We start from the raw sequence: 13,516 nt of genomic DNA, 5'->3' as shown, positions 1-13,516 counted from the left end.
TTAGTTTACTCTCAAATCTGAAGGGAATGAAATGATCATATTAGCTCTCTGTTTTCTATGATTTAAAAAGCTTTTGGTAGGAATGCCCCAGTTTTGTTTCCTTTTTTTTTTTTTTAATTTTTTTTTATTTTCTCCTGACACTTGATGAAGTCAAATCCATTTCATCATTTACAGTTGTTCGCTTGAGCAGTTCTACAGCCACTCTGGGACATCATTCTTCGCAACTCTGTTTTAATCAGCAACCAGAAGAAACTGATTTTGTGGAGAGGAAAGACCACCTTATCCCTCAAAACCAGGGGCTCCATCAACCAGAAAAACTCACCTGCCTTTTACAGCGCTTACACATCCAGGCTTCAGAGAACCACTAGAATACCCAGGGGTCTGCATTACCCTGTACTCTGTGCCTGACTGCGAGCACGAGTCGACTGAAAACCTTAAGAGATGCTTTTTGCTTTTCACATACTTTTAAAAAAAATTTTCTTCAACATCCTAACATTTGTATAAGCTGAAAAGCCGTCTATCATCTGAAGGTATGACTGCACAATGTGCGGTCCCTGCTGTCGGAGCCAGCTGCCACCCAAACGGGGAGCCCTGCGCATCCTCCCCCTCACATCCGTAGCAGCACAGCCCCGTCTGCTCCCCGGCCCCAGCTTCCACCCTGAGTTGGACTTTCATAGAATCATAGAATGTGTTGGGCTGGAAGGGAACTTTAAAGGTCATCTAGTCCAACCCCCTGCAGTAAGCACGGACATCTTCAACTAGATCAGGTTGCTCAGAGCCTCATCAAGCCTGGCCTTGAATGTCTCCAGGGATGGGGCCTCCACCACCTCTCTGGGCAACCTGTGCCAGTGTCTCACCACCCTCATTGTAAAGAACTTCTTCCTAATGTCTAATCTAAACCTACCCTGCTCCAGTTTAAAACCATTGCCCCTCATCCTATCACTACATGCCCTTGCAAACAGCCCCTCCCCAGCTTTCTTGTAGGCCCCCTTCAGGTACTGGAAGGCTGCTATAAGGTCTCCCTGGAGCCTTCTCTTCTCCAGGCTGAACAACCCCAACTCTCTCAGCCTGTCCTCATAGGAGAGGTGCTCCAGCCCTCTCATCATCTTCGTGGCCCTCCTCTGGACCCGCTCCAACAGGTCCATGTCCTTCTTGTGCTGAAGGCTCCAGATCTGGACACAGTACTCCAGGTGGCATCTCACGAGAGCAGAATAGAGGGAGAGAATCACCTCTCTCGATCTGCTGGCCACGGTTCTTTTGATGCAGCCCAGGATGCTATGTGACCTTACACAGATTATCTAAATTCTCCAGCCCAGCAGAAAACTATCCAGTGGGGTTAGCAGGTTAAATTATAGACTTCGTGTCAGGCAGCAAGTGCCAGAGCTGGTCAAGGGGGCAGGGCTGGGAAGGGCACTGCCTGCTTTCAGCAGCATGGAGCCACCACACAGCTTGGCCCAAGGCAGCAGACCCAGCTCCAGAGCAGTCTCAACCCACCCGACCTCTGGTGTCTCATCCTCACCCTCGAACAGCCATCAGGACTTTCCCTGACTCATTTCAAATGTTCAACAAGAGGAAAAAAAAAAACACCACACAAAAACCCACCCCAACTAACTTCCCTCCTTCTCCCAATAGAAAGCCCTAACCATCTCAGCAGTCCCAAATCAAAGGCTTTGCTGAGCACCGAGGCTGCTGTAAGGAGGATGGGACCTTGCAGCAATCAACCCTTACATAGGCTTCATCTGCATCAGGCGACCCCCAGCTTAACCTCACGATCACAGCACAGATCTTCATCACCAAGTCCTTCTGTGCAGAGTGTGCAATACCTTGTGTTTGTTTTTTTTTAAAACCAAACGCTGACTGGAAGCCTTCTTTTGTGGTAAAGTACGCATTGCTTTAATTCCATATTCTCTGGAACTAACATAAACCAGTGCTGTAGAATATTAGACTGCAACATCGCATAACAAACTGGGGTTCAATGATGTTTCTTTTCAGACCATCAGTGCTCTCCAAGTTTATTTCTTTAGCATAAAAACATTTTAATCAATAAACCTGGACATTTTTGGGTAGTAGCTTAGGTTACAAATCCACACTGAGACAGCCTGTCAGTATCATAAGCAAAAATTTTGCCTGCGGAGTGTTCGCATTTGCAATATTATAAATAGGTAACTTATGAAAATTTGTGGCTGACATGGGCCTAAGTATTTGATGAAAACATTTTTTATTTGCTTACCAAATATTTTCATGTTTACCAAATATTTTAGTGTTTGATTATGTAAGAGGACAGTACCACTACCAGATGTTCTTGATGCGATTAATAATCTGTGCTGACAGCACCTTGCAAGATCAGTGCTGTCTCCACTGCATGGTTCAGAGAGATTCCCCTCATTTTCCTACAGCGCTGGTTGGTAGAGGCTAAGCAGCAAATGACCTGCAGTGTCATTTTTTTCATCAACGATATAAAAACGCATTATAATCCTGGGCTGCATCAAAAGAACCATGGCCAGCAGATCGAGAGAGGTGATTCTCCCCCTCTATTCTGCTCTCGTGAGATGCCACCTGGAATACTGTGTCCAGATCTGGAGCCCTCAGCACAAGAAGGACATGGACCTGTTGGAGCGGGTCCAGAGGAGGGCCACGAAGATGATGAGAGGGCTGGAGCACCTCTCCTATGAGGACAGGCTGAGAGAGCTGGGGTTGTTCAGCCTGGAGAAGAGAAGGCTCCGGGGAGACCTTATAGCAGCCTTCCAGTACCTGAAGGGGGCCTACAAGAAAGCTGGGGAGGGGCTGTTTGCAAGGGCATGTAGTGATAGGATGAGGGGCAACGGTTTTAAACTGGTGCAGGGTAGGTTTAGATTAGACATTAGGAAGAAGTTCTTTACAATGAGGGTGGTGAAACACTGGAACAGGTTTCCCAGAGAAGTGGTGGAGGCCCCATCCCTGGAGACATTCAAGGCCAGGCTTGATGAGGCTCTGAGCAACCTGATCTAGTTGAAGATGTCCCTGTTTACTGCAGGGGGGTTGGACTAGATGACCTTTAAGGGTCCCTTCCAGCCTAACACATTCTATGATTCTATGATAACCAAATCAACCCCCATTCAAGAGGTTTCAATTCCAACTCAAACTATTCAACTGTTTTACCTCCATCATGAACCTCCGCTGTGAAAATTAAGAAACCTTCTAAAACGTGAACTTCTGCTCTTGTAACTGTCCCAACACAGCACATGTCTGCCTCCAGCTATCGACTTATGCTCAGGTCAGGCACAGGACAGTGGGTGACACAGACCCCTGGCCAGACCCCATGTGGAGGATATTCCAGTGGTCCTGTGACATCTGGATGGGAATAATTTAAAGCTTGGTATCTGGAATTCTTTTCTGGCTCAGTTTGCTCATGGTGCAAGTTATTCTGTTTCCATGTATCTCAGTTTACTCATTTTAAAGCTACGGATTAATCCATTTTCCACTTTGAAAAGAACAACTGATGGAAAATGATAAAGAAGTTAAACTAGCATTTTCCAGCTGGATCCAGAATTCCTTCCTTCTTATCACAATCTACCTAGAATATCTCTCATAAGCAAACTGGAGAAACTTTGCCAAGTTACCAAAGGGTTCAAAAATTCACAAGACAAGCATGAACACGACAGCGTACTTTCTAATACTCAGTAGCACACTTTGTCACACCAAATGAAAAACATTCATGAAAAATTAACACTTCAATATATGGAGTCCTATTGCAACCTCCTGCTGCTGATTCTCTACTAAAAAGCAGAATCGTCACTTTTTCATAACTTGGTGAAATACTTTTTTACTGCTCATACAGTGCTCTTCATAATTAGACCCTTAATGGAGTCAGGATTGCTCTCCATGCTGAAGGGACGGGGAAAATAGGACTGAGATGACATGACTCGCAACAGATTGCCACAATAATCAAACTGGGAATAAAGTCCAGCTCTTGGGCATCCTAGACCACTGCTTTGACTTCACCAGGCAGGTTTTAGGTTTTGGAGAAAAAAAAATTGTATGGCTTTAACAACAAAAGGCTGCCTTCTCTTTTCCCCATTCAGGCTTTAAAAAAAAAACCCCAAACCCAAACCTCAGCTCTAACTTGAAGAAAAAAAAATAAAGTTGAGTGATACTAAATGCACCTTAAAAATTATAACAATGCTCTTCAGATGCCTGGTAAAACACGATACAAGAATGAAACACATTCACAAGTGGGACTGATTACCCTTTCCTTCATGCAGAATTTAAGATGGTCAGTCATGACTGATGAAACACGGCATCCAGACAGCCAGTGCTAGTGTAGGTCGTGATGTTCTCCTCTATCAACCCTTGAAACAGCTCCGTTTCTGGAAGAGTTTCAGAAGAGTCTTGATTGTCCTGGCGATTTTTATTTAGATCTTCAAGACTAATAATATCATCTAAAAATAAAGAAATTACAAACTGCAGTCAAAGACACCTGAAATTATCTCACTTACTCTGTCATGATGTCAGGGTAGAATATTTCTAGAAGAAGCTTTTATTTCATCAGAATACTTCTATGTCAGACATCAAATCCTATCAGCTTCCAGGGAGCTACTATTGTATATTTTTAATCTCATATTATGGAACTTGTGAAATTATACTAAACTAATATGGAAATCATGGAAAAGGCAACCATCAACCTTATCCCATAACTTCCACATTGCAGGAATTAATGCAACCCCAACGCTTCCCATGGACCCCGATATCTCTTGCTGCTCAAGTGTGTGACCTATTATTATGCTGGCAAGTTTTAGTGATCATTAATTAAGTTGAAGATGCTCAACCATTCAGAGAAATAAAGTCTAAAGAAAAACTACTTTATGCTAAACGTCTTTCTGACCCGGAATGGGTAAACTTGAGCCAAGGACTGGATTAATTCCATATGGGAAACTTTAAAAGGCAAGGAATTTCAGCATTTGCATCTGGGAATGTGAAGTGATGATTCACAGCAACTGTAGCTCTGCCATACCGTGCATACGATCAACAGAGGCACAAATTCATTTATCACATCCTAGTGCTTTTGTAGGAAGAGGAGTTGTGCCGAAAACCTTCAACACGCTTCACCATTAACTATTTTTTCTTCTCAACGAGAATTATTTCATACAATTTTTCTATCACAATACACTTACCAGCCACGGCGCTTCCACTCTCCAATCCATTTTTCTGTTTTTCCTGAAATAGATAATAACAGTCCAGAGAAAAGAAGAAGGTATGTGACAAGAAATTTTGTTATTTTGGGAAAGAACAAGGTCCGTGCTCTATTTTATAATTACTACATAATTATAATAATTTATAATTATTTCATTGTATTTACAGGATTTTCCTCATTTCCACTACCTGACACTACAGTGCTCCTTAAATACAAACAAACCTTCACAAAGCAACAGTCACAGCAGGAAAGAAACGTAATTTGTAAGTTAACACTTTCCAACTACACAAGGAGAGTTAATTTGCCATCAGTTACTCAGAATGACTTCTCTGCTACACCTCTTGGTTGAAGTAGCCGTGCAGAAGCTACAGGTAGTGGAAGATGAAATTTGCTCAGACATTGGGAGAAAACCACAGGAAGGAAAACAACTGGATGATGGTAGGTTGTACATAATGAACACAGGCCAGGTCAGGACATAAGTATCAATGAAAACCATTGGGTTTTTTTTTCCCCTCCTTCAACTACTTTGTATACATTTCTGAAGCTGGTCTTTGAACCCTACACCATGGCCAAAAGTTGGTTCTGGAAATATTCAGAAGAGTACGTAAAACATCCATCTCCTCATCGCGGGTATTAAAAAAACAAAGCAAATTTACTTAGCAAAGAACATCATCTTGCTTATGAACTGAAGAATTCCTCTTTACACCTGGAATATTGGAAAGCCTTCCAACATCCCCTAAAATTCGTACCTCCACAGAGGTCTTCCACAGTAAATAGATCATCTTTGAAACTTTCCAGTCAAGAGGAACTATATAATCATCTGGCAACAAGGATTCTGCAGAAGAAAATATTTTTTGCAGTTGAGTGTTCAGATCTCTCCATAGCCAAAATATATCACTGAATTACAATTTTTGCACACATTATATATATAGACGTAAAAAAAAAAAATAAAATCAGCAGATATTTAAATGAGCCAGCAGCAAAGTCAGAATTTAGGTTTTCTAGAATCTTAAGGCCAGTGCACGGCAGGGGGAGGTGGGGAAGGAGATTTTATTTCGGTTTCTTTTTTTAGGCAAAGGCTTTCCTACCATACTTTCATTTCCCCTGCATACTCCCCCGAAACTAGGCACAAACGAGAAAAACAAAAAGCTTTCAGGCCATAAATTAAAAAAATGCAGCTTAAGTAACAAATTTTAAAGTGTTTCATTATAGAAATTTGTGCACTGTTACTAAAGAAATTACTTTCTAAAATGTTTTAACTCTAACACAGTTTAGAAGCTGAGAACAGATTCTTTGCAGGAAAACAGACTAAACTATATTCTACGCTTATACAAGAATCACACAAGCAAGTCAGTCAACTAAGTCTTTCATTTATAAATAACCAAAGACATTTATTTACCAAAAATATCCCCTCCAAAATAATTTCAATAAAAATGCACTGCAATTGTGTTTTAAAGTGTTGTAAAGTACTAGAGCTCAAAAGAGCACATGAATAAGTAGTAGCCTATCAATGCATAACAGGCCACGAAAAAGCATAGGACTTTTTGAAATTGTAGGAAAATTATTCAAATGAGAATGTGGCAAGGCTTCTGCAGACAGCAGGTGCAATTTTGATGGAAAAAAAACTCCAACAAACAGCACTCAGAAGCTGGCAGAGCTTCAGAGGGATACTGGGGTGGGCTTGTGTTTCTTAAAGGTTATTTCCAAAGGAAACTCACCTAAAACACCAGAGAATTTTATCTGCTACTGACTCAGAGAAGAATGACATTTGGTTCACTAACCTAACTGAGTGTTTCTGAATGCCTGTTTTTAATTTTTTCCTGGAAGATCCCTGTTTTCAAGTCGTGGCCAACTCCCTCTGAGATCATGACGTTTAAGATCACAAATACGAAGACTCATGAAGGTTGGAGAAGAAAAATGTTTTGTATGTACCAGCAGTACCTCTCTGCTCTGTTTCAGCTCCGTATGTCAAGTTCTTTGGTGTGCGGTGCCAGATTTAGATAAAGCGCCACTGCAGGTCCTTTGGGGACCAAGCCGAGTAACGCTGCCAGTGGTTTGCATCACTGTTCTGGCAGGCAGCACTGCCACCGACTTTTACAACAAAAACAAAGAATCCTGAGGTGAGTTTGGGCAGATAAACAAGACATAATCTCCTCTTCAGTTGTCATCTTAAAATTTTCATATGAAAATACATGCTTAACTTTAAATTCTACTGAAACAAACAGGTGTAAAGGTCTATGTGCTGAAAAAAACCCACCAGTCTGTGTTTTTTAATCCTATTTATTGGCCAAATCAAAGTTACTGTTTCCCCACTGACTAAATTTGGACCAAAGAAGTTGCAGAACTTTATGCACAGGGAACGTGGCTCTTTCAGCAGCTGCGTACCCAGCACCACCTCCTGGGGTGATTTCCAAACAAGTGGCGGTTGTTGTTGGGGCTACAGCTCTGTAGGGCTATGTTAGTCGGCCTGCAGCAAATTTGGAAATCACGGTTGCCACACACAACTCCTTTGAGGACTGATCATCATACTTCTAACCGCTAACTTAAAATGATTAAAGTACAAAAAATATGACAATTGGAGCTCTGGAAGGCAAATATAAAAGACTCTGATGCTTCTTAGTCATGCATGAATAAATAAAAGGTATTCACTATCAGAAAATGCATCTTGTAAGTTTGATATTCAATTACCAATTAAATCAGATTCTGGGAAAGATTTTCAACAGTATCATGAGGGTTTATGAAAGCTTTACTAAATAAAGAAAAAAGGAATGGTACCAGATGGACTACAAAAACAAAACACACAAACTTTATGTAAGAGAACAACATTTTGTACTATGTTTTCATCTAGTTTTGTAATCAACACAGTAAAGTCTTACTCAGTAGGATGTATTAAAACATTAACAAGAGCTTCATGCTTTGGATTTAAAGTTAGTAAGCCTTTGTTACTAAAGAGACCACAAATATGAAGCCAAACCTAATGGTACCTTTGACAAACGACTAAAGAAGATTTTAAGTAAGAAATAAAATAAAAAATAAAATAATGACCAAAGCAGCAGTGACTCCTTTCAATAGGATTAATATTTGATTAATTGGTACCTGCAATAAACCTGAGTATTTGATCATAGAGATTTAGGGGTGGTTTTGTTTGTTTGGTTTGGTTTTTGGGGTGTGGGGATTTTGTTTGTTTGGGGTTTTGGGAGGGTTGTGGGGTTTGCGTTTGATGTTTTGGGGTGGGTTTTTTTTTGGTTGGTTGGTTTTTTACATAGGAGTAGTGAGAAGAATATTACCCAGTGGAAGACCTGGAGAACCAAAGAGTTGCGCAAGTTGAAAAGCAAATCCTAGTGATAAGGGAAGTCCCAGAAAACTACATTTCATATTCACATCTTCATTGTCTTCAACCTGTGAGGCCTCTGCTGGCTCAGGGTCATCTGCTCCATGCACATTTTCACTGCAGCTTGCCAATATACTAGAATCTTCTGGATATTCAGAAACAACTTTAACAGAAGACAAAATATCCGGTTGGCTGTTCGTAACCTCTGAAGAAATTTGTTCACTCTCGTTGTCTTTTTTATCAACTACCTGTTGTTGCTTAAGAGTTCTAGCTTGCTCCTCCTTCGTCCTGGAAACTACACAAACCCCGCAGGAATATTCTGGCATAGGAGAAGATTGACCCAAATGAATGTAAGAAATATCACCTAACAGAGCATCTGCATCCGGGGTGGGTAGGGAATAGGTTGCCTCGGTGCCACTGTAAAAAGCAGAATATTCCTGCAACGCACAGTCCTGTTCACGTTCATCTCCAAGGTCCTTCCTTAGAAAGCTCTTTTGCTCCACTTCCAGAACACTTTTTTGGGGAAGATCATCTTTTACTGGGACTTCCTTCCCTCCCTCTGTACTACGAGCAAGCTGTCGTGGTAGATTAAACTTTGGTGCCAAGTTGACAATTCTTCTGTATCTTTTCCGCTTCGATGTAATCGGTGCAGCACCATTTCTTGGAACGTTTACTTCACTTGAACATTGCACAAGAGTGCTCCTGGCTTCCACAAGGGGATCAAAGTGCGCTTCACCAGCTGGAGATGCCGACGGACCATTTCTTATTACATTGCCAGCCTCCTCAGTTACTGTTACCTGATGCTTTTCCTTTACCAATCCTCTGTTGGACCAGTAGCAGTTTAGGTGTGTTGAACCGTTCGTGTGAGTCTGTTTAGGTTTCCTCATTTTTTGGGGTCTTTGTTCACTTACAAATTTATCCTCAGACCAAGAAGAGAGAGAAACTTGTGTATCAAAGCCCAGCTGCAATTCCTCACTAGGTAAATTCATTGAAAAAAATGCCCAGGCATCAGAGCTGTTCTCGTCTGCTTTTAATACAACTTTGTCCTCTGTGTTATTATTAGGCACATTATCACGTACATTTGAATTGTAACGCTGAGAGATTTCTTTTTCTTCACCATTTAAACTTAAGAGCTTAGCTTCCATGTCAGATTCACATATAATATGATACGATCCGAGTTTCTTTTCGGTGCTTAACTGTGGCGTGTCATAATCCTCAGCGATGCCTTCTGTTTGCTGGATGGAATTTTTATCATTACTTATTTTTAGGAAATTGCTTCTGCAAAGATTTTCTGTGGACCTTTGATTTGTTTCCTCATTATCGAATGCATTTTTGGTTAGGTTTTCAGTAGACAAACATTTTGCATCTATTAGAAGTGAACTGTCACTTTCTACAGGCAATTTGGTTTTCAGTGGACTGTTTGACATCATTGAGACCTCAGACATGGCAACATGAAAATCTCTTGAAACCACTGCAGCCTCTTTCAGGCTTTCATCATCACCGTTAGGCTGCTCTTCACAAACTGTTACTGGATCCTCTGGACCTTCACTGAACGTACACAATGATTTGCTGTTTTCTTCTTCCGAATCATCCTCTTCGCTTTCTGATGTGTCCTGGTCATCTGGAACTGGATGATGAGCTGCTCCACCTAACTTTTTCTTCATAATTTCCGTATGATTGCCTTTCATTTTTCTGTTTCTTTTTCGTTTTTTCCTCTGCTTTGCTTTTGTCAACAGGTGCCCAGCGTTCTTCTTTGAAATTGTCTCCCTATGTGAAAATAAAAAAAAATTTAAATGTAAAAATAATTAAAATAATAAATTTCAGTAAAAATGTATTTGTGGTGTTTAATTTGAAGAACAGGTACTCTATGTTGATATGATGATCAAATACAGATGATCAGCTTTTTAAAATAGATAAAATCTCAGATAAAACCTTCTATTGATTAAACAAATGTACATTTTACAATTCAGAACTATCTTGAACATTTTAAACCAATTTAAATAAACATGGCTGCTGTCTCATTAACTTTGCTTTACAAAAAAATATCACAAATCACTGCAAGATCAAACAACATGTTTCTGGATGTCTTTCTAAATGATGTTTGAATATTAGATACTGAGCAGCTACTGCTATTCTGAAGTTTCATTAAAAGTCATACTGAGCAGAAAGGTACTAAGTGGAGGATGTAGTAAGAAAATTTCATCCATTAAGATTAAATGGACTATACTTAGATAAGCTGGACTCAAATTCAAAACACACTAACCAAAAATCTGAACAATGTAAAGGTACCGTGACTACAGCGACTCTGGTATTTACTGCTCAGTATATCATGTGGGGATGCATATGTATTTGGAAAAAATACTTCATATTTTATTAGCAACAAAATAATACTCTACAGGAAAATTAACACAGTTGTAGGCAGTTATTTGCAATTATTTCTGTAGTTCTTTTCAGAACATCTGGGGTTTTTTGGTCTGCATTTCTCACCGAATTCTAACAGATAGCAGCCCTAACAGTGACTTCTCTGAAATCTTGAAGTCAGCCCATCAGCCAGCTAACCCTGAAATGAACGCTCATAACAAGAACCTAGTCCAGAAATCTAACTTCTCCCTATGCAACTCTTCAGAGAGAGATGAGATTTTCCAAGCTAAATTTGACTGATAAATCTTCCTATCAAAGATCTGCTACTTTTCTGTAATTCTTCACTTATTCTGTAATCCTTTGTTCCTTGAATGGTACTTCACACAACACACTAAAGCAAACAACACAGTAGCTGGAAGAATTATACGGTAAAATTAGTTATTTTCTGGGCATTCATATGTAACATCAGCTGTTTGAAGTGCTGTATTCTGAAATTAAGAGAGAAATAAAAAAAAAAAAGAAAAGAAAATTGTGACTGTGCATGTGGAGGGGAAGCCAGAGTCACTAGTAGGCAACCTGGGACCTAAAGGTTACCTATGGAAACCTATCCTTACCCTTTATTCATTCTTAAATCTATTCATTGTTAGTCTCAAATAAATTCTTTCTAGTTTGAATTCTACAAAGCAAATCCCACTAATTCTCTGAGTGCGAAGCACCACAGCAGTCTTCTCGGCCTCCGTATAGCCACCAAGTCACTTGACTGGACCAGGATTCAAAAGTCTTGGTGCCCTGATACTGCTGCAACAAGCACTATGGATCTCCAAAAAGATCTTGTTGGAAAGCACACAAATTTTTCTGCCCTATAATGGCATCCAGGTGAGATACCCTATGAAGAAATGGGATTTCTTTCAAACATTGGCATTTAAGTCCACATAGTGGACTTTCACTGAGTAGTGAAAATTGACTTCCCCTTTTTCAAATCAGTGTATTTTCAATACAGAACCGTATGGTTTAAGTGCAGATGTCTATACTGCAGATGCTTGAAGTCACCCAAAACAAATTCCACCTTGAATTCTGCTCACAATACATTCCCTACTCAGCAACACGCCTCCATTCTCCCCAAAAGAGAGACATAGGATGCCAGACAAAGTTTTAGGATTGAATAGATATTAATTGTCTATTGAATTAAACGATATAAAAGCGAAGCATCTGCAGTGGTAGTTGGAGAGACTACTTTATTACATATAACCCAGATTTGCAGAAATCATATACTAATCACAGATTATGTCTTAAATCCTGACATTAACTTTCTTCTTTGGTGATGAAAATTAATGATTTGGAAGTGTTTTTAGAAGAGGAAATTCTCTGAAGTTTTCAGAAGCATAAAATCCCTTGGCAGTGAAACAGAAAATGTCCCATTTTTTAATTGTTTTGAATGGAGTGGGGAATAAAACATCAGACCCGTGCACCAATGCCAAGAAGAATTTAGTATTGTACCTAAAGGCCCCTGTGCTACCATAACGATTCTGCAGAAATGACAACCAAATTGCCATGTCAGCACTGGCACAGGAAAGGAACGGACTTCTCCAGTCTTGGTATTATTGTAGCTATCAGCAGCTACTCCTGCTTACCACTCACTTCTCCCAGATGAGAATTTGCGCTGCTCCTGCTGGAAGTGAACTTCTCTAATACCGATTCAAGCATGTTTCTAGTGCCTAACTCCTGACATATGAGACCACTGTACAGACAATGCTGACAAACTTTCTTAGGCTAGGATGCCACACCAAAAGGTATTGTAGAGCTTTGCAGAAATGAGGGGAGGGAAAAAGTCTCAGAGGTCAGCACAATTTTTCCTCTCCTCACCATTAATTCTGAATCAGGAAGGAAAACCATACTGGACAAGATTAACTTCGGAATGCAAGAACAGCAGAAATGCATCCACCAAATAACGGGAGGAGAACCACCCAGACGATCCAGAGAAACTAATAGCTATTATTGCATTGAAGTATTTCCATGTCAAAGTAATAACGAATGCAAATGTTGGTCCAGGTTAATGATTTAGCATAACTAGATATGACCTTCAATAGTGACATTCAGCAGTCCATATTAAATACAACAGCTATGTCATTTCTATGCTTTGGAAACATGGAGGTTTTATAGCAATTAGTTTTCTAAAGGTCTGATTTTCCTAAAAAAAGGACTAAAGCAAAAAGGAAAGCGATGAACTACTAAATGCAGAATAGTAAAAATTATTCTTCTTCACTATTCCAGGCAACTTCTGTTTTCCAACTGATTTTAAGAAAATACTACCCCAAAGAAACACTCTAATGCACTGTGATGGCATATTTCCTGCTTGTGGTATACCCAGTATTGTGTTAAGGTTTTTGCATTTAATGAACCAAATTGTCTACTAGTTTTCTTTAGTTTTATCTTAGTTCCTCCTCTTTTAGTACACCTACATGCCTTTGTTTTCCTTATTGTAAAACCATATGGCACACAAACACTGAGAAAACTCAAGAGCCAGCATGGAGATAGACTTCTCTTCTTTATGGGGGCATTTGCTAGTGAGTTGTTTTTAAAGACATACAACACATGCAAAAAAAAAAAAAAGAAAAAAGGTGTCGTTTCAGTTGATAATTAAATTTTGCTGTATA

The 13,516-nt window shown here is 39.9% G+C and overlaps 1 protein-coding gene across 8 annotated transcripts in view; it reads right to left on the bottom strand.

Annotated features, from left to right (window-relative positions):
• N4BP2L2 (NEDD4 binding protein 2 like 2) overlaps positions 1-13,516 on the bottom strand; it is a 45,088-nt gene that overhangs the window by 1,760 nt on the left and 29,812 nt on the right. For 4 of the 8 annotated variants that reach the window (XM_074567941.1, XM_074567912.1, XM_074567951.1 and 1 more), the window contains 4 exons: positions 8,458-10,268; positions 5,920-6,005; positions 5,151-5,193; positions 4,226-4,418 (listed from right to left, as the gene is read on the bottom strand). In XM_074567941.1, coding sequence (XP_074424042.1) covers positions 4,258-4,418; positions 5,151-5,193; positions 5,920-6,005; positions 8,458-10,268 — 2,101 coding nt within the window. In that variant the 3' untranslated portion in view covers positions 4,226-4,257. The remainder of the gene's footprint in view (positions 1-4,225; positions 4,419-5,150; positions 5,194-5,919; positions 6,006-8,457; positions 10,269-13,516) is intronic. The other 4 variants (XR_012584687.1, XR_012584685.1, XM_074567932.1 and 1 more) reach the window with 3 other exon arrangements.

Source organism: Larus michahellis, chromosome 1 (assembly GCF_964199755.1).
Source record: "Larus michahellis chromosome 1, bLarMic1.1, whole genome shotgun sequence".
NCBI classification, from domain to species: Eukaryota; Metazoa; Chordata; class Aves; order Charadriiformes; family Laridae; genus Larus; species Larus michahellis.
This window is presented reverse-complemented; position numbering and strand designations above follow the sequence as displayed.